Below are 19,263 nucleotides of genomic sequence, written 5' to 3' on the forward strand. Positions count from 1 at the left end.
TTCCTGGAAAGTTTGTGTGTTCACATTCCTTGCCCCATTTGGTGGAGACAATGGGCTCCCCAACCGGAGAGTGATGTTTCTGATGGGAGTGTGAGGTGTGTTGGCGGGTGAGTTGTACCTGCAACATGTTCTCTTTCGTCCACCACTGTATTGCCAACACCAATGTTTGCGAAACCTCCACTAGATCGTACCAATTGCCTTTTGCATGCCACCATTGTTTTGCTAACCCCTCTGGCACTGGACACAATTGTAACCTTGCATGTTGCACGATTAAGATGCATGGTGCCATTATGCCGAGTAGTTGCAATATTTTCCTGTTATCTGCTGACCAACTGTATAACAAGGGATCTGTTGAATTAGGTTTTGGACCCTATCGTTGGAGGGAAAGACCAAGGTGTTGGTACGAATTACTGCTCCTAGGAATTGTGTGTGTCGGCTGGAGATTAGGCTTGACTTCTTTTCGTTGATAGAAAAAAGGCCAGCTGCTGCAGAAGATTTGTTTTCTGTGCATTTTGATGAACGACTTCTGGTGTCACTCCTGTTATTAGACAGTCGTCCAGATAAGGGTATACTGGAATACTCACTCTGCATAGATGTGCTGCCACCACAGCTAGCACTTTTGTGAATATGTGAGGGGCTGATGCGAGCCCGAAGGAGGGCACCTTGAGATGGTAATGCACTTGGCCCACTTTGAACCTTCAATATTTTCAATGTGCTGGCAGCTTGAAATATGAAAGTATTTGTCTTTAATATACAGTGTTGCCACAGAGTCTCCCCTTTTGAGCAATGGGATGACTTTTTGTAACGTTGTCAATCTGAATTTTTGCAGGTTATGTGAGAAACCCGAGGGCGTCCACACTTCTTTTCCCCAGGTGTCCTCTTCTTAGGTGTACAGGAAAAGGCCATCGCTTTTGGATCAAGACATTGGGGGTGGATATGCGAGGGAGGACCACCTGGGTGGAGGAGACTTGGGGAGCATGGAGAGGACGTCCTTAGGAGGGACATGGTATCCTCCCAATTTCCCTTTCACCACAAACCCTCCATACTTCAAGCCTTCATAGGCTTTGGTCAGCCCTTTCACAGTGACTCTCCTTAAGTAGCCCCAAAATTTCATCAATATGGTACTGGGACGAAGAAGAGGACACATAGACCAACACATACTAATTTCTTAAACACTAACATTTATCAACCCCAATTGAGTAATGGGACGAGGAGGACCACCATAAGAGCAAGGTAGGATTATCACTTTGCCGGTGAGCAGTCTAGTTATTTTTGAAATGCAAAAGGCGAGAGCTTGAAAAGCTGGAGACCAGTCACAAATGGAGTCCGCTGCGGAAGCACGGTCAGCTGTGGGAACACAGGCAGCTGTGTGCAGGGAGACCTCTCTGGAGGCTGTGTGGCAGAAGGAGAGGTGGATGCCCGGGAAGCAGTGCCGGACCAAAGGAAGCGGTCCTACATATCCTGCTTCACCATGGAAGAACTGCTGGGTGTACGCAAGCCACAAGACAACCGCCGGAAGAAGCGATCGACCACATGGAGAACCAGAAATCCGTGGCGGTGGAAGGACTCGGGAGGAGCCATAAAACCGGCCAATGAGTGAAGTCAGAGAGGGGGGGAACACAGGACTGGCAGGCGGTGATGCTGAATGGAATTAAAGCAAGTTAAAGCACATTTTGAATACCGAACTAATTGAAAGCAAGTTGGAAATATTTTGGCATTTTGAAAAGAGTGAAAGAAAGACTGTAAACTTCATTGAACCGAAAGTTTGAAACCACATGGAAATAATGAACTGCATTAACTGAAACAAGTGCTAGCAAAGCCAAGAGAGCACAGGGAATCGAATGCAGGATATGATAAATCCAATATTAGTGCAAATAACTGTATAAACAAGCATTGGCAGGAGGCAAGGTAATATAAGGATGTGTCACAAGCAAGATAGTTGTCCAAGCCACCATACCGTTTCAGGAGAGTGTGACATGTGACTGAGGCAAACCTCACTGCTGATGAGAAGCATTGGACTGGTGTCAAAGGAGAAGCAGTCAAGGAATGCATGGCCTGTAATGGGTGGGCCGTGTGGTCTGACAATTGCGCCTGGACCGGGTAACCCTAAACAGTAAAGTCACTGAAAACACCTATAAAGAATATTGTGTTGTGCCAAGACTGTGTTGTGATACTTAAGTCAAGTGTTGTTTTGAAAGCTGGAAGATTTGAACTCTTGGGGAAGGAAACCCCTGTATTTGATCAACTACTTTGAACTTGGGGAAGGGGGAGCTGATCACAAGCCCGAGAGCTAGAAAATGCTCTGAACTTTACTTTGAACACCATTCCTTTTTGATGCCGACATCCCCACACATTCTATGCAGTTAGTTGCGAGGGCAAGTATAGGTTTTGGACAACGACAGCCGTTTTATTTTGGACTTCTTGACATAGACTATCCTTAGTTTTCTTTAGGTAGGGAAATGCCACCTTAGCATAAGGCATAATAGGTATTCATCCAGCCTGCCTTGTAAGTTAAATAAAACTTGTTTAAGAAAACTGTAACCTGTTGTCTGTGACTCAATGATGCCTTCATACTGGACGGTTGTATACGAATAGTTCGAACTACAATTGACCGAATTGTGAAGGTCAATTGTTACATATATGCGGGGGGAAAGCCCCCGCAACCCGTATATCACACACACACACACTCAATTGTGCAAAGGTCAATTCGGACCCTTGACTTAAGGTCAATTCGTTCATTCAAACAATTGTGTTCGAACAATTTGGGTAATACCTACTGGACATAAGTGTCTGCTGGTCCTAGGTCCCGCACTGGGCATTTTTCTTTTTTTGGAGCATGGGGTTACACTTCATAAATACCCTTGTTTATCTCTGATGGTGGAACAAGTTCTATGGCTCCCTTTTGTAGTAGTGTTTGTACTTAGTCTTGTAGAATTTGAAGATGTTCTATCAGTATTCTTTTGGGTCCTGGAGAGTGATCACGGGGTAGTTCTTGAAACTCTATGCAATACCAGTTTCCTACTGTTCACAGCACACATTTGTCTGAAATGATGCCCACCTTCTATATGCGGGCAAATGAGGTTATGCAATCCCGTATGGGGGTGATATGGGAGAGGACCTGAACCAGAATACTTGTTTTGCGGAGGTAGGCAAATCTCTTGCGGTTTGGCCTCTGCCTTTACCTCATCCTCTTCTAAATTGTCTTGGAAACGAGGACTGAGTGGTAGACAAGTGTCCTTGGTTACCGAATCATGAGGAGGAGCCAGCACCCGAGTATTAAGTTGCAGACTTTGAGTAGCTTTCGCAACGAAAAATCTGATTGGACTGGGTTCCTCTTTGATGAACAGGCCGGTTTGAAATCTGGTTCAATGTCTTGAGCGTTTTATGTTCCTCTTTAGCAGTTTACACAGCCTGATCAACTGCTTAACCAAATAGTACCTACTTGTCTATTGGCATATTTAATAATGTAGCTAGAGTCCAAGCTCTAAAGCCAGAGATTCTGAGCCAAGCATGTCTTTTTATTAAGGTTCCCCCAGCAATGATTCTACCAGCAGTATCCGCTGCGTCTAGGGTGTTTTTAGAACCGCATTAGCCCTTTGTTTCCACTCTGATAATGCTTTGAGTATTTCAGTTTTAAGGGGCTCATGGACATTAGTAGTCAGTTCTTCTACATGGTCCGATTGGGCTCTATTGAAACCAGCCATTAAGGCTTTATTGTTGGCAATGAGCATTTGATATGCTGTAGAGGTTGCCACCTTTTTGCCCAGCGCAAACATCTGTTTGCGCTGGGCAAAAAGGCCTTCAATGTTGCCAATGGAGTACACACCCTTTTGCATGTTGTAGTCACGACCAAAGGGTCTAGTTTTAAGTGTCCTTTGATTAAAAAAAAAAAAAAAGGCTCTGGTTGGTAGGGGTTTCAACCTTTTCTCAACGTGTGGGTTAACTGACTTTGTTAACCCTGGAGTTGTTAGGGAGGGGCCTAGTCGTCTCTTTATGGATTTAAGTAATGGAATGTACTGGCTAACCTGTTTCTTTTCTTCTCGTTGGGGAAGTCGTCCCCAAAATCTGTGTCCGCCTAAAATTCTGGGGCATCAATCTTGAAATAATGAACTGCTTTTTTAAGTAGATCATTGTGCAGGACATTGTTATCTATAGGTGATGTGAAAATGGGGTCATCAATATCTGGTATGGGTACAGTGTCTTCCTCAAAGTCTTCCTCTTTTTGTATACATGTCTATCTCCACTGGTTCCTCTTAAGGGACAGTGGGTTCCAGTTCTTGACGTCTTAAAAAGGTACCTCCTCTTCTTTTAAGTGCCGTTTGTATTTTAGTGTTTTTTTTTCTAAAACCTGCTCATAGTGACCGAAAAAATGTTTTTGTTCATTCCCCTGATGAACTTGGGGCATGCCCCCTCAGGTGGAAAAACAACATTGACCCTTTTCTTTTTAAGTGCCAGATACAGAGGAGCTAACTTCTGTGTGTGTGGGCTTCTTTTTTCCAACATGCGCCCAAATGGGTATTTTCGTCGCATGCAATTTTAATTTATTTGTACTATCCTTCGGTGCAGAGACTGTCGGCGTGGACAGTCTTTTTTATTTGCGTTGAGTGAGAAGCACTGGAAGCAGATGTCCTTTGCTCGACTGACCAGCTAGGCGCAGAGGTTGCCTGCTCCGGCGAGGACGATGAAGGTGTCAAAAATGGTGAGGGCAAAATGTATTTTGTACTTGCAATGTGCTTCGATTTGGTCTGCGTCCCTGCACAATGCGCCGAAACGTTCCAGTGCACTGGCTCAACGTGTTTAGCCTTGTCGCCAGGGGAAGCCTCCAAAGTACCGCTTTGACGCCTGCCATTCGGAGCTGGAGACTGGCCCTCGGCAATGTTCCGTTTGCAGATCTGAAAGCGATTCGGCTTCTGATTCTAAGCCGGGTCTGTCCTGTTCTGGCTCGGATTCCTCCACACTTTCAGGGTATTCTGTTGATGACTCAGCTTGCAACACAAAAGCCACCAAGCATTTCAACTGCCGATCTTTAAGTGCTTTCGCTTAAAAACCTTACACAACAGTCATTCATTCAGCTTCCCGGTGGTCTCTCGGAAGTCAATCGTTACATACTTTATGTGCGTCTTTCCACAGAAACATCTTGTTACATGTAGGCTGTATTTTTTGGTTCCTTGATCTCTTTTTGGTGGCCAGAGGGACTTCATCTGAGGTCCCCATCATTACATCCCAATTTACCTTATAGAAGGTATATGGAATTGGATCGCCCCTAAGGCATTCACTCCCATGGGTGTCTTTCAGGTTCCCCAATGTTGCCCTAGTATGATTATACCACTCTAGACATGTTTTAGTGAGTAGGCCGGTGGCAGTTATTGTTTAGTTTTGGCTTCACTAAGGGTGCACACCATTTAACTGCATTGGTAGCTAAATGTACCATTTTCATAGCCACTAGGGTAAGTCCTGCTCTCAAGTCATTATGCGTTTCAGGACTTTCCTTTGTCTAGACCACCATGCGATATGCTTAAATTGGCCATCCTGTCCATGTGGGCTCTGGGAGCCCACAATGGCAGCCTCTATAGTGGTCCCAATTGGTTTAGGCCAGTATCAGTCGCTGGACTATCCCTCTCAGTGGGGGCATCTAAAGCCAAGTGGCAGCCCTACTGACTACCCCAATGACTAACAAGTATGGTTGATAATTTGACCCTCAGACTTGTTTGTCCAACGGTATTTAGGTTTTGTCATGCCCTGTTGCACCCTCTTCCTTTCCTGTTCCTATAACTTGGAGGTGGCAGGTCTGCTGACCGGTTAAAGGAGTTTTACTGCCGATTCCTGCTGTTTCTGGCATTTCTAAAGCCCTCACTTAGCAATACTGCTAAGTGCAGTGGCATGGGCATATCCTGGTTTGGGTTTTTTGCTGCTGGGTGTCCAGTCTGGGCTTCCTCAAGCTGCGTGGTGACTCCCCATATCTGGTGGGTCAGGTTTTCCACTCTTTATCTGGGCCATTTTACTGCTGCACACTGAAGTTCACCACCAGAATAATCTGACTGGCTTTGGGTCACTACCGATGTTCAGAAGGTGTTGATGCCTCAACTACCTGCTAGATCATCAGCTTAGGACATCCAAGGGTGTCACCAGAAGCTGTCCCCTTCCTGGCACCATTTGCTGCTCTGCTGCTGCAGGCTTTTGTTCGAACTACTGGAAGTGGGATTCTCAGGTTCCCTCTTCTTCTGGCAGGAGTCTTCCTCGTCAGATTTATCACTTCCAGCTTAAGAAAGATGTCCCGCGAAGAGCCTTTATTACTTTTCTTGGCTGCTGGGATCTGCGTTGGCTATGAAGAATCAAATCCTGAAAGCTGCGCCTGTGGAAAAGAGCCGTTTACTCACTGCATTGTTTTGGGTTGCTGGAACAGTTTTTGCCAACGCCACCGACGTGAGAACGTACTTTGGGGACGTGAGGTGGGTGATTAGTTGAGGTACTCAACCTGAGTTGTCCCCATTTCATGGTAGGGATTCCTGGGCAAGACTTCACTGCATTTCTATGGGATTTAGGGGGTTTCTCCTGTTCTGCTACTTCTTCTGGGGCATGGATCCATCTCCAGACATATGGAACACTTTTTTGGGGTCGCCACTAGCATTCCCTGGGATTGATCATCATAAGAGGTAGATCAGACTCACCTCCACCAAAGCGGATGGCTTTAACTTTTCTCAAATGTGAACTTATATCTGGAACCTACCTAAAATTGACTCGGTGGTACCTGCCTGCTCCTGGATACTTTTCCTGGAATACCTAGGTATTCAGTAAGCTCTTGGTCAAGTTTTATATTGTTGGACAGTGATTTTATATTCATTTTTGCAGTCGTACTCTGCATTCCTATCAAGGTGAATATACTTTAAACATGAACTCTTTCTGGCAACCAAATATTTGTCTGTGGGTTACACCCATTTAAATTTTCTCTATGGTTTTAATGTATTATTATTTGTGACTGTGCATTAGTAATTACCTAATGCCCTGGGTGTCTACACGATTGTGTATTAATGTTATAGGCCTCAGGCCTAAATATTTTTCCTGTGGGTAAAATTGGGTTTCTCTGTATATTAGGGTTGCAGTGTTTATTGAGGACACTGTACATTATTGTAAGCCCATAGGGGACTTTGCTTGGTAGGTTTTCTGGTTCCCAGGTTCTTCCCCCTCCCCCACTTTTTTATGTTGGGTGCCAACCTCTGGTAGTGGGACCACATACAGACTTTGGGGTGAGGAGAGTCCTTGTATAGACGTTAGTGTTTTTATAAGACGCCAATTTCTGATGGTTGTATCTGCTTAGATTCACATGCTGTGCATAGGTCCGACATCCAGTGGTCACTGCGGAGTATTGCATTTTGTTTTTCGTAGTCGAAAAGGGGACGTCGACAAGGCGTGTCTGTAACACTATCCCTATAGTGACGTGTGTTGTACCCACAATCCCTCACGCGTCGAGGTCCCTCTGTTTGTATTTTTCTGCCCTGAGGGAGCCTTCTAGACGTGAGTGATTACAGAAAAGAGAGAAATATAGAAAGATGTCTATGTTCCTTCCATCCAAGCGGGGAGGAAGGGTGGGCGCATGTGAATCTAAGCAGATACAACCATCAGAAATGCTTTTACGGTAAGTAATGCATTGTCTTCTGATGTTTGTTAATCTGCTTAGAATCACATGCTGTGCATAGACTAGCGAGCAGTACCCGGAGTTGGCGGTGGGTTATGAGAAGGAACAGTAGAGAAAAGATGTCTTAATACTGCCTGTCCCACCTGGGAGTCAGATCTAGAGTGTGCATCTAGACAGTAGTGTTTTGTAAAGGTGTGCACAGAACTCCAGGTAGCCGCTTTGCAGATGGACTCAAGGGGAACATTTGCAATGAATGCTATGGACGCCCCCGTGCCTCGAGTAGAATGTGCTCTTGGCCTAAAGGGCAGTTCTCTCTTAGCAAGAGTATAGCAGAGAGTGATGCATTGAACAATCCATCTAGAAATAGAGGACTTTGAAACTGCATCCCCTTCTCTTCCTGCTGCCACCGAGACGAAGAACTGATTAGTCTTCCTCAGTGGTCTGGTTCTTTCCATGTAGAACATGACCGCTCTGCGCACATCTAGTGTGTGCAGAGTCCTTTCTCCCAAGTTGGAAGGATTTTGAAAGAACGCTGGTAGTTCTATAGACTGGTTTACATGGAATTTTGAGATGAATTTTGGAGCAAACCTTGGGTGAGTGCGTAGAACCACTTTATCTTTGTGAACTGTAACAAAGGGGTCTAGAACAGAAAGAGCCTGTAGTTCACTTACTCTCCTGATGGAGGTGATAGCTATTAGAAAAGCAGTCTTAAGGGTGAGGTCTTTAAGAGATGCTTTGTGCATGGGTTCAAATGGTGAGCCCATGAGTTTGGTAAGTACCACGTTAAGGTCCCATCCGGGAGCTGGGTCAGCTATCGGGGGGTGTATTCTCTTTACTCCCTCCATGAAGGCCTTTATAACAGGGATCTTCCACCACAACACTTTGAGTTGGGAAGTGGTGTATGCAGAAAGTGCCGCTAGGTGGACTTTAATGGAATTGAACACTAGACCTGAATCCAATAAATGGGTCAGGTATAGAATAATATGTGTGGGAGAGCAGTCAATTGGGTTGATGCTCTTTCCTCTGCACCAAATGACAAATCTCTTCCATTTGCTAGAATAGCAGTGGCGAGTGTTAGGTTTTCTGGCTTCCCTGAGGATGTCCATGCATCTCTGTGGGAGCTGTAGATGTCCAAATTCTATGATCTCGGGAGCCAGGCTGCTAAGTTCATGTTCTGGGGGCATGGATGCAGAGTCCTGCCCTTGTCTTGTGACAGCATGTTGTACGGGCAGGGGAGTTTCACTGGGGGAGATAGAGACATCTCCATCAAGTGAGCGAACCATGGCTGTCGGGCCCACATTGGAGCCACCAGTATCATGGTTACTTGTTCCTGGTGCATCTTGTGCACTACCTTGTTGAGAAGGGGAGTAGGGGGAAAAGCGTAAACAAATCTCCCTGACCATTGAATCGACAGACCGTTCCCCTTGGATTGGTTCTGGGGGTACCTGGAGGCGTAACTTTCGCATTGTGAGTTCTCCAGGGTTGCGAACAGGTCTATTTCTGGGAACCCCCATTGCGTGAAGACGTCGAAGACGATGTCTTCGTGCAGTCGCCATTCGTACTCTTCGGGCAGGGGGAAGTCTCTGCTGAGTTTGTCTGCCAGCAGATTGAGTTCCCCTGGTACATGTTGTGACAGAAGGAACATATTCTGTTTGAGAGCCCACTTCCATATGTTTTGGGCCAGTTTGGACAGTCCTGGAGAGTGGGTTCCCCCCTGTTTGTTGATGTAATACATGGCTGTGGTGCTGTCTGTAAGGACCATCACTGTCTTGCCTTGTAGGTGTTCCTTGAAGGCTTTTAGCGCCTTGAACACCGCTAGCAGCTCCAGAAGATTGATGTGTTTGGATGCTACGTTCGGAGTCCACTCTCCGTGAGCAGTTTGATGGGATAGGTGAGCCCCCCATCCTGTAAGGGAAGCGTCTGTGGTTAGAGTGGCTTCCGCCGTGGGTGTGGCAAAGGGTTTCCCTTTTTCTAGGTTTTCTTTTGTCCACCACCGTAGCGAGAGAACTAAGGCCTGCGAGACCACCACTAGGTCGTCCCATAGTCCGCTGGCCTGACACCACTGGCTGTTGAGCCACTCCTGCATTGGGCGCATGCGCAGGCGCGCGTGAGGTACCAAATAAATACACGACGCCATCATGCCTAGCAAGCGCATTGCTTTGCCTACCGTCACCTTTCGACCGGACACATATTGAGGGATCTGAAACAACATGTTTTGGACCCTCTCTTTGGAGGTGAAGACGAGGCCGTCCTTTGTTTGAATTAGAGCCCCTAGGAATTGTTTGATTTGGCTGGGGTCTAGGCTGGACTTCTTTTCATTGATGGAGAAGCCCAACTGGAACAAAAGGTCTACAGTCTTTTGGGTATTGGAGAAGCATGTTTCGTAAGAATCCCCTGTTATGAGCCAGTCGTCGAGGTAAGGGTAAACTGGGATGGACAACCTGCGCAGGTGGGCCGCTGCCACTGCCAGTACCTTTGTGAATACTCTCGGTGCTGATGCTATGCCGAAGGGTAGCACTCTGAACTGGTAGTGTTTGCCCCCTATCATGAACCGGAGGTATTTTCTGTGCGCTGGCAACATTAAAATATGAAAGTATGCATCTTTCATGTCCAATGTTGTCATGTAATCTCCCTGTGATAGCAGTGGGATCACTTCCTGTAGGGTCACCATACGAAACTTTTGGGGTTTGATAAACTTGTTCGCTGGGCGCAGATCTAATACAGGGCGCATGGTTAGATCCTTTTTGGGTACAAGGAAGTACACTGAATAAATACCTTCCGTTACCTGAGATAGAGGCACGACCTCTATGGCTCCTTTTTCCAGCAGTTGCTGTACTTCTTGTAGAAGGATGGCAAGATGTTCCGGTGACATGCGTCGTCCCCTCGGGGGTTTGTATGTTGGGGAACTGTTGAATTCGATGCAGTATCCGTGGGCTACGGTGGAAAGTACCCAGCGGTCTGACGTTATACCCTCCCATGCTGGAAGAAAGGATGTTATCCGGCCCCCGACCGGTGTTGCATGGGAGGGGACGCGAATCTTCGCGTCACTTGGTGTTGTTGGGGGCTTGGGAACCTCTGGGGGTGGACCCTCGCCCTCTTCCTTTGCCCCGGCGCTGTCCTCTTTGGCTGTACTGGCCACTATTGGTCTGGAAATTGGTGGCAGGGTACTGTTGCTGCTGGTTTTGTTGTTGGCGTTGGCCACGAAAAAAGCGTTTATTGCCATAGCCGGCTTAGAGATTTGGTCAAGAGTTTTGATCGTATCGAACTCTTTTTTAGCCATCTCCAGAGCCTCATCCACTGCTTTCCTGAAGAGGTTTGAGTCTTCAACAGGTTTATTTATTAAAGACGCCTGTGTCTCCGGTGTGAACCCTGAGTTGGGCAGCCATACGTGTCGTTTTAGGACTATTCCCTGAACTAGGGAACGTCCCGCAGTTTCTGCCGCATCCAGAGAGCTCTTTACAATACTCTGGTTGACCTGGGTTCCTTTGCCAATAGTTGAAAGCAGGCGTGTACGTAATGGTTCCGGCGCTTCTTCGGCGTCCTTGCGCAGTTTGGCCCACTGCGCGTCCGCATAGCTAGCGAGCAAAGAATTGTTGTTGGCAATTCTTGCCGAAAAGGCGGCCGAGGATGTAATTCTTTTTGCAAGGGCATATAACCGCTTGCCCTCCTTGTCAGGTGGTGCCTCACTGGTGGAAAGTGGTACCCCTGCCCTCTTTCTTGTGTTGGTTACCACCAGGGAATCCGGAATGGAATGTCCCCTGATGTACAGCGGGTCTGAGGGTGAAGGAGTGAAAAGTTTTTCAATTCTAGGATTGACCCCTCTGATTAGTGCGGGTGTGGACAGCGAAGGGATGATTCTTCTCCTCACTGAAGCGAGGAGGGGAATTGTCTGACTGACCGGGGGTTTCTCCTTAATTACCCTTTCTACAAAGTCTAATTCAGGGGAGAGCTCCCCAGTGGCCAGTTCGAAGTGTGCTGCTTCTCTGCGCAACAGGGCATTAAATGTGGGTTGATCGTCAATGGGAGACGTGTTTCTAACAGGTGAAATGTCAGGATGATTTAGGTTCAGGACATCAGTGTCGGAATATATTGATGGTGATTGCCAGGGGTGAGAAGGTCCTTCTTCTGGATTTTCTCCGAAGCCTTCTCCTACCAAGTCTGGGCTGTCTTCCAGACCTTCCTCCTGGTTCCGTCCGTCTTCCTCGTCCATAAAATCATCCTCTTCCTCAAAATAATGTTCTTCCCCAGTGAGGTCATACACACTGTGGAAGTCTGAGGCTGTGTCCTGGTGGGGATTGCCTAATCTTGGAATTTTGGCCCTGGGGTCCTCCTGAGGCCCTTCTCTTATTCTCTTTGGAGTGGGAGGGTTTTGGGCATTCATAAACCTCTCCATTCTTTCCATGCAGAGATGGAGCCTTTCCATGGTTTCATGGGGTACCCCTGAACGGTCTAGCGGGGGAAAATTGGTGTCTTGTAGCTGAAAACGGCTCGACCTCTCCCATAACGTCGAGGAAAGTGTCCCGTCACCCTCCGAAAAGCCTTCAGGTGTGCTGGGAATCCCTTCGACTGAAGGAGATCGTCCCTGTGTTTTCGGCGTGTCTTTCGACCTTTGCGTAGCGCTCGACGTGTCTTTCGGCGTACGCTTGTGGGCGTCGGCTACCACGATCCTCGCCAAGCTCTCAGCGACTCTTTTGTCAGCGGAGAGCTGTGGTTTCAACGTTATGGGTGTCGAACGCTCTACGGCGGCATGCGCTTTCTGCTGATGCGCTCCGGCCGATGATTTGGGAGCGGCGCCCTTATTTGCCGAAAGCCAAGTCGCTGGTCGCGGCTGCGGTTGCGAGAGGGGCTTCGAACCCGAACGGTCCGAGGAGGCCGCCGGTGAAACCTGCGTCTCCTTGGGCGCTGATGCTCTCTTTGCCTTCGGCAAAGAAGAGCCATGGGTTGTGTGCTTATGTGTGGTCTTGTGTGCGTCAGTGTCGCCGGGGTGTTCATCCCCATAAGCAGGGCGTGAGCCGAGCCCGTCGGGGCCGGGGACAGACGACGAAGCGCGTGTGCGCTCTCTAGGGGGGTTTACGACTTCCGTAGCGGAGGTCGTGGTATCACGTTCCTCGTCACTGTCGGAGGTAGCGACGGTGGGTGGAGCGTCGGCCTTCGACATAGCGTAGGCCGCCCACCTTTTGACCCTACGGTCTTTTAGAGTCTTCGGCTTAAGAAGCCGACAAGCCGTGCAACCTTCCTCCTTGTGATCGAGGGGCAAGCAGCGGTTACACCGTGAATGCTTGTCCTTCCAAGTAAACTTGCCCTTGCAAAGCGGGCAAAACCTAAAGGGTGTCCTCTCCATAGCCAAGGCAATAAAACGTGATAACCACCCCAAGGGAAAGGAAGGGGAAAAGGAAAGGCATTCTCAGAAAAGAATTAGAGATGTCCCACGACCCCCACTCTCCCAACTGTATTTGGCCTGCGAGGCCAGGCCACGTGTTCGGCAACGCCGAAGGATCTCCTCCGCTCGTCCCCTCCGTCGAAGATCTTGCTCGGCGGAGACAGCTTCACAACAGCGTCGAGGGGGGGATCGATATGTTCTATATTAATATAGGAAAACGACCAAAGGTCGAGGAGATGAAATCTGCAATGTCTCTCGAGGAGCTCCGCATAAAGGCGACCAGTAGCTGGGCGGAAAAAAACAATCTGAGGGACCTCGACGCGTGAGGGATTGTGGGTACAACACACGTCACTATAGGGATAGTGTTACAGACACGCCTTGTCGACGTCCCCCTTTCGACTACGAAAAACAAAATGCAATACTCCGCAGTGACCACTGGATGTCGGACCTATGCACAGCATGTGATTCTAAGCAGATTAACAAACATCAGAAATTTAAATACTGTATATTATTGCTAAAGTCCTTATTTCACCCGTTAGTTTTACGTGTTTATTAAAGTACATCTTTTGCAGTATGGTGTATTTGGACTAATTTGACCAACGTTGTGTCCGCCTACTTCCTCCGAGAGTTTAGCTTTGTCGCTCAATGTTATTTACACAGAGGTTTGGCTGCACTTTCTGGTCAGGTGTGCTTAGCCTCAATACCAAGGTTAGTTTTTGTAGCATCCTAACACCACCCAAAACAAACGAACAGGGGGTTGGGAAGACAAGGGAACCACACAACCTAACTAGCATTGCCTGGGGTTGAAGTGTTAAAGCATTGGCCCAATCTATCCATCCTACAGATCAGGACTGTGAGGACGTCCAATTTGCCTTTGCAAACAAACTTAAGACTGCTCATGACAAAATCAAAAAGGGGCCTGAAAAATTAAGCTGCTTGTCCGACCGCTCCTTCTTTAACATCAAAACAAAATATTCGACTACGTACAGAGAATTGGTTGTCAACAGCCTACCTCAAATTTAACCCCACAAAGACCAAATTCATCATCATCAGTCCTCCCGCTAAACAACAACTTGTTCAACAATTAATCAATGATATGCGCCTAGAAGGATTAACTTTACAACTCTAGGTTTCAAATCCTTAGGCTTCACCATCGAAGGCAGCCTGTCCTTCCCGAAACAAATGACCAATAAGGCCTAAATGGCCTGGCGTCAAATCGCCCTTCACAAAATCAAACGCATCATTTTACCACAGGAATTATGGATGGTAGTGCAGGTCCTCATTGTCCTGCACCTAAAAGGAGGAAATGCCCTCCAGACAGGGCTCCCAGACGCTCACTTGGATCCCCCTAATAGCAGTGTACCACATCGTAGCATGCCTCATAATGGTGTGCAGAAATGACAACTAATCACCCATGTCCAATGCAAACTACATGGTCTTCCTCGAGGCCAGGATACTTTAAGGCTGCATATATCATCTACAAAGCAGTCACAAGTAGCAGGTCAGCGTATCTAGAAGCTAAGCTCCACCTATCTGGTGGCACCTGCTCCTCTCGCAGAAAATCAACCAACTGTAATGCTTGTGCGAAATGCGAGCTAGAACAACATGGCGCCGGTGCACAGCCATTTTGGACACTCATTTCCAATCACTTTAATAAAAGCCTGCGTCACCGCGGGCCTCACAGAATAAAGGAGCATTTCAGTAGCGAAAGCAGAGCAAGGTCACCTAACTACATAAATATTTTTTCTGAGTAGACTTGCTGTGGAGAATAGTTATGGTATTGTCCACTGAAGGACGAATACGAGAAGGGAGTTGGAGCATCCTGCAGGTGCATGATAAGGGGTTCTGGGAATGAATGCGAGAAGAGGGGCGCTGGGTTTTTCCACTCTCGGCCCCTTCCACTTGTGATCTGCTCTGCGGCCAAGTGCAGACAGAACAGAAGGGCGGGGACATGCCCCCCCCCATAAAGAAGAGGGCATTCTGTGGCAAAGTTAGCTAGAATTTGGACCCCCGTGTGATTCAGTTTCGCTGAGAGGGAGGACGCTCCGCCTCAGACCCCGTTAGCACAAGTGATCTCTTCACCTACCTGCTCAGGGACTAAGCAGTGTCGTAGTGGCCAAGATGGTTTCTTCTGCATCTTTGCTAACGGTAGAGCAATTTGTATCTATATTTCTATATATCTAAGTGTATGTTTGTTATGTATGCCAAGTTCATATATACATATATTGTGCGAATAAAGGGCCTATAATGAGCCATCTTCATTAGTCTGTGTGATTTCTTGCCTGTAGGAGTCCAATAACTTGTTTTGCCTGGGGCCAGGGAAACATAAGTAAGTGTTCCCCTCACGTGACCAGGCAAAAGCAAAAACACCAACTGACTCGAATCACAACTCATCCGCTAAGAGAAGACCCACAAACCATCCTCCTCTTATCATTCACCCACCCTCTAGAAATCAACCCCATTATAGGCTTGGTATGCTCCCACAATTCTCCAATTTCAAAAATCTCACACAATGTGGCTTTTTCAACAACACCTTACCAAGGATTAATCCCAATGGATGCACACACTGCAACTCACAGTACTGCACTACTGTTAAGACGCAGAAGCCTGGGTGTACCTTTCTAGTTTATAGGTAATCACGAAGGGCAACTTTACCATAACAGGCCCAGTCTTCCACTAAACAAGTAACTCATTCGTGATTGCTACAAAAACCTAAACTGCCATTAAAAGGAGGGTCTAGGAGATCCTCAGCAGCCTGAATCAATACAGATAACCTCATCTTATGTGGCCCTCCAGACACAACCCTATGCCATTGGTCTCAATGTGCATATGCAGTCGCTCATAAAGGTCAACAATTACGTATCTTTATCATTGGACAGTCTAACACAGAAATTCTTAAGAGGAAGGCATCCTTCAAGGGGAAAGGAAAACTACCATGGGGTAAAAAAAATGTTTTTAAAAAAGTTGCCCAGCAAAGTTGTCCACGATAGCAGAGCAACTGTCACTGCAGGGTTGTTGTGAAAACCCTTTTGTTACAATATAATCCTCCTCGCCCAGACCAAGTTATTAGGTTGCACAAGCACTTGTGGGTTGTCCCACAAATCCCACTCACTCACTGTTCGCACTTGTGAAGGCTTTGCAGTCTCGCTAGGATAAGAAGCTGCTGGAACAGCTCACCCTTTCACTTAAGCCTATCCTAATTGCTGCCTGACCAGAAACAATAATCAGTTATCTATTTCATTTCCTGTTCACAACAAAGCCCTAAAAATCCCAAGAAGCCAAAGACTACAGTGTAAGAGGCTAGTAAAATATCGGATAGCAGAGATGAAAATAAGGTTTTAGCAATTCCTGGTTGTCCGCCTGCACCCCAAAAGAAGGAACTACCTCGGGGGAACTAGGAGCAATTATAGAGTGTGCCACAAAAGTAACTCCCATGTGAGATGCAATTATGTTTGTTAGATGTGACCAATTATGCTTAAAAAGGTCTTCTAGATGTGCTCGAATGCTCATTTATTCAGATTCCCGAACACACTGACATGTCGGGTAGGTTGGTATGTATTGCACTAGTTGGCCTGGGGAGCCAAATGTAGCTGCTGGTAGATGTTGGTGTCAAACTAACCAGGCTATTCTAGGCTACAACCAATAGCTCAAAAGCTCTCCAGCAATTTCCAAACCTGGAAGTGTGTGTGCAGAGAAGTGCCATGCAGGTTTAATTGTAGTAGGGACATCGTCCTTTGCTCGGAAGGAAAATAAATGCCAGGCATATGGAAGAAAGGGTTAGAGAAAGAAGTTGGCAATAACATACTATCACAATATTGTGTTTATAGGTCGTCAGGCTGCATTTCTCCTGCCACTAGGCACTATAATAGCAGCTCTTATTACCTAATGTATTGGTGCCTAAATGTGTCGATCTTGGAAGGACAAAGGGCTTAAACAGCCCTGCTAGGATTAGAGCGTGGGAAGTACAGGCTGGCCCATTTCAAAGTCAAGTGCTTAACTTATCAGCTACTCTATGAAGGCACTCAGCACATTGAACTGTCCTAGAGACTTGAAGACAACAGGCTTCACTTTCTGCAGGGCTGACGGTCTTTCATGCTACGATATATAATTCAGTTTGTAATGAACATCATTTTAAAGAAAGTGAGCGGGCAGGAACAACTTAAAGTGGGGGAGTGCCGTCACTCCCCACTGCCCGCAGTAGCGATGCAGTAAACTCACCTGTGATTGGCTGTAGCTCCACAAGGGCACTGGACCCTAAGCTATCTAGCACCCGATACTGGGTCACTGCGCTCTGTGCATCACGCCTCAGACGTGTCTTCACCAGTTTCCCATCAGTGCTGGATACCCGGTAGTTTGGAGCCAACATCATCTAGAAGAAAATGGACACAAATATCTTCTCAACTGGAAAATCACTGCTCCATAAGGGGCAAAGGGGAGGCAATGTGCGTCAGCAAGCAGTGCAAAGAAAACAAAGTGTCTGAAGCGCAGTGTAAAAACTAGTACTGGTTTCCCCTCACTGATCGAGGGAAACAGGAGGCTCTATTAAAAAGGTGTACAGTGAAATATATGGAGTAAACAGATCACAGTCAGTGTTCACCTTATAGTGCTGCTGCCGGCCCTGCACCTCCTGTTCCAGGATTGGAATCTCCAGGATACCCTCTGAGGGCACGGGGACGCCAACACTTAGAGCCCTGCGCAGAAAACACATGTTACCCGAAGTCACAGCAAATCACAAAATAAAGTAATTTATCACCAGTATAAAATCAGAATTAGTTGCATACAAGTAAACAAAAGTGTTCGAGCATGGGTCACAAAATAACAGAGACTGATAGAGTGGGATCTCAGAAGAATATGCAAATTACCACATGGCAGAGTGCCTAAAGAGCCCGAGCACCTCTCGGGAAGTACACATTGCCCACAACACATATTAACTAATAACTATAGCAAAAATCAGTTATGGAGCAGTTGTAAGACTATAAAACCTGTCCTGCAACTCTGAGGTGATGATGCTCTTTTACTTTCCCTGCCCGGTTTAGCTCACGTTTTCCATGATGCACCCTTATGTGTGGCCTTATCCAAGATGCAAATACTGTTAGTGCCCTGAGATGTCTTGCGTCCCCCTGATTCAGGGTAAACCATGTGCCCCGTTTTCCATGTGGGAGTCTCCTTGCCTTGCACAGCAAGTGGCCCTTTTGGACCCAATGGTTGGTGGCAGCCTTAATGCAATTCAAGTAGTCTACAGTCTGCTGCACTCTGCAGGTGTCCCTACCAGGACACCCCCCACCCTTTCCCCCAATCTAAAATGCAGACCCTGTTGCTTCCTTCAGGTTTGAGAGGCGAACACAGATGTGATTATATAAAGTCAGGGTAAATGCCTACATCAGACAGCGAGAGCTAAAACCAGCTTGAACCCACACCTGAAAGTCCTACCAAGACTTCATAAAACCATACATCCGAGGAAGTACATACGCTCCACTCTTAGTATAAGGCTGTACCACCTGAGAATGCGGTAGCTGGACAGAGAAGCCAGGCTTATCTTAGGAGGGTGAGAGTGCTGCAGCTTGGTGCGAAGAAATTGTAGCATACATATGGTCCAAAGAAACACAAACACTATGTATTGTAGCAAATAAATGGTTAAATATAAGTAGGCCAACTAGAATCTTGGGTAAATAAGTACCAACACATTACATAAAAGCACAATTTTAAAAACCAACTCAATACTTAATGGATACAACCCAAAGTATAAACTTATTAAGAATAGCAATCAGCAGTTCAGGGTGAGCCAAACCTGTAACACATTCAGAATGCAATCAGCTATTCTTGGGGAGTAAAACCAGGTTACATATACTTTCTGAATACAGACAGTAGTTCAAGGGTAGTAGGCTCTGTCCGTCATGCAGTGACGCTCAGTTAAGAAATTGCATAGTAAAGTAACTCTGTTACCAGGATACTTTTCTGAATAGTGGAACACAAATTCATGGAACAGTATCAACCTATAACTACATTTAGGATAGCCTCCAGTCATACCAGGTGAGCAAGACCTAGGATTGTAATACACTATTACAGCTGAATTTCAGATCAGTGAAACACAGATTAAGTTAAGCAATTGCACTATTTTAGGATTGCACAAAGCAGACCAAGGTCAGTAAAACCCACAGTAGACTTATTCAGAATGGCACACAGCTATTCAGGGTAGGTAAAACCCAAAGAATACTTATTCTAGACAGGCTATACAGTAGGTTAAGGAAGC

At 46.7% G+C, this 19,263-nt stretch overlaps 1 protein-coding gene across 1 annotated transcript in view; it reads right to left on the reverse strand.

The window, feature by feature from the left end:
* The window catches only part of RPUSD4 (RNA pseudouridine synthase D4), a 211,105-nt gene that overhangs the window by 28,670 nt on the left and 163,172 nt on the right, over positions 1-19,263 (reverse strand). Inside the window, exons 4-5 of the mRNA XM_069651606.1 lie at positions 17,611-17,704; positions 17,232-17,382 (exon numbers count right to left, since the gene is read on the reverse strand). Of these exons, the coding sequence (XP_069507707.1) occupies positions 17,232-17,382; positions 17,611-17,704 (245 nt within the window). The remainder of the gene's footprint in view (positions 1-17,231; positions 17,383-17,610; positions 17,705-19,263) is intronic.

The sequence above is a fragment of the Ambystoma mexicanum genome, chromosome 3p (genome assembly GCF_040938575.1).
Source record: "Ambystoma mexicanum isolate Mex_15411 chromosome 3p, UKY_AmexF1_1, whole genome shotgun sequence".
In the NCBI taxonomy this organism is placed as follows: Eukaryota; Metazoa; Chordata; class Amphibia; order Caudata; family Ambystomatidae; genus Ambystoma; species Ambystoma mexicanum.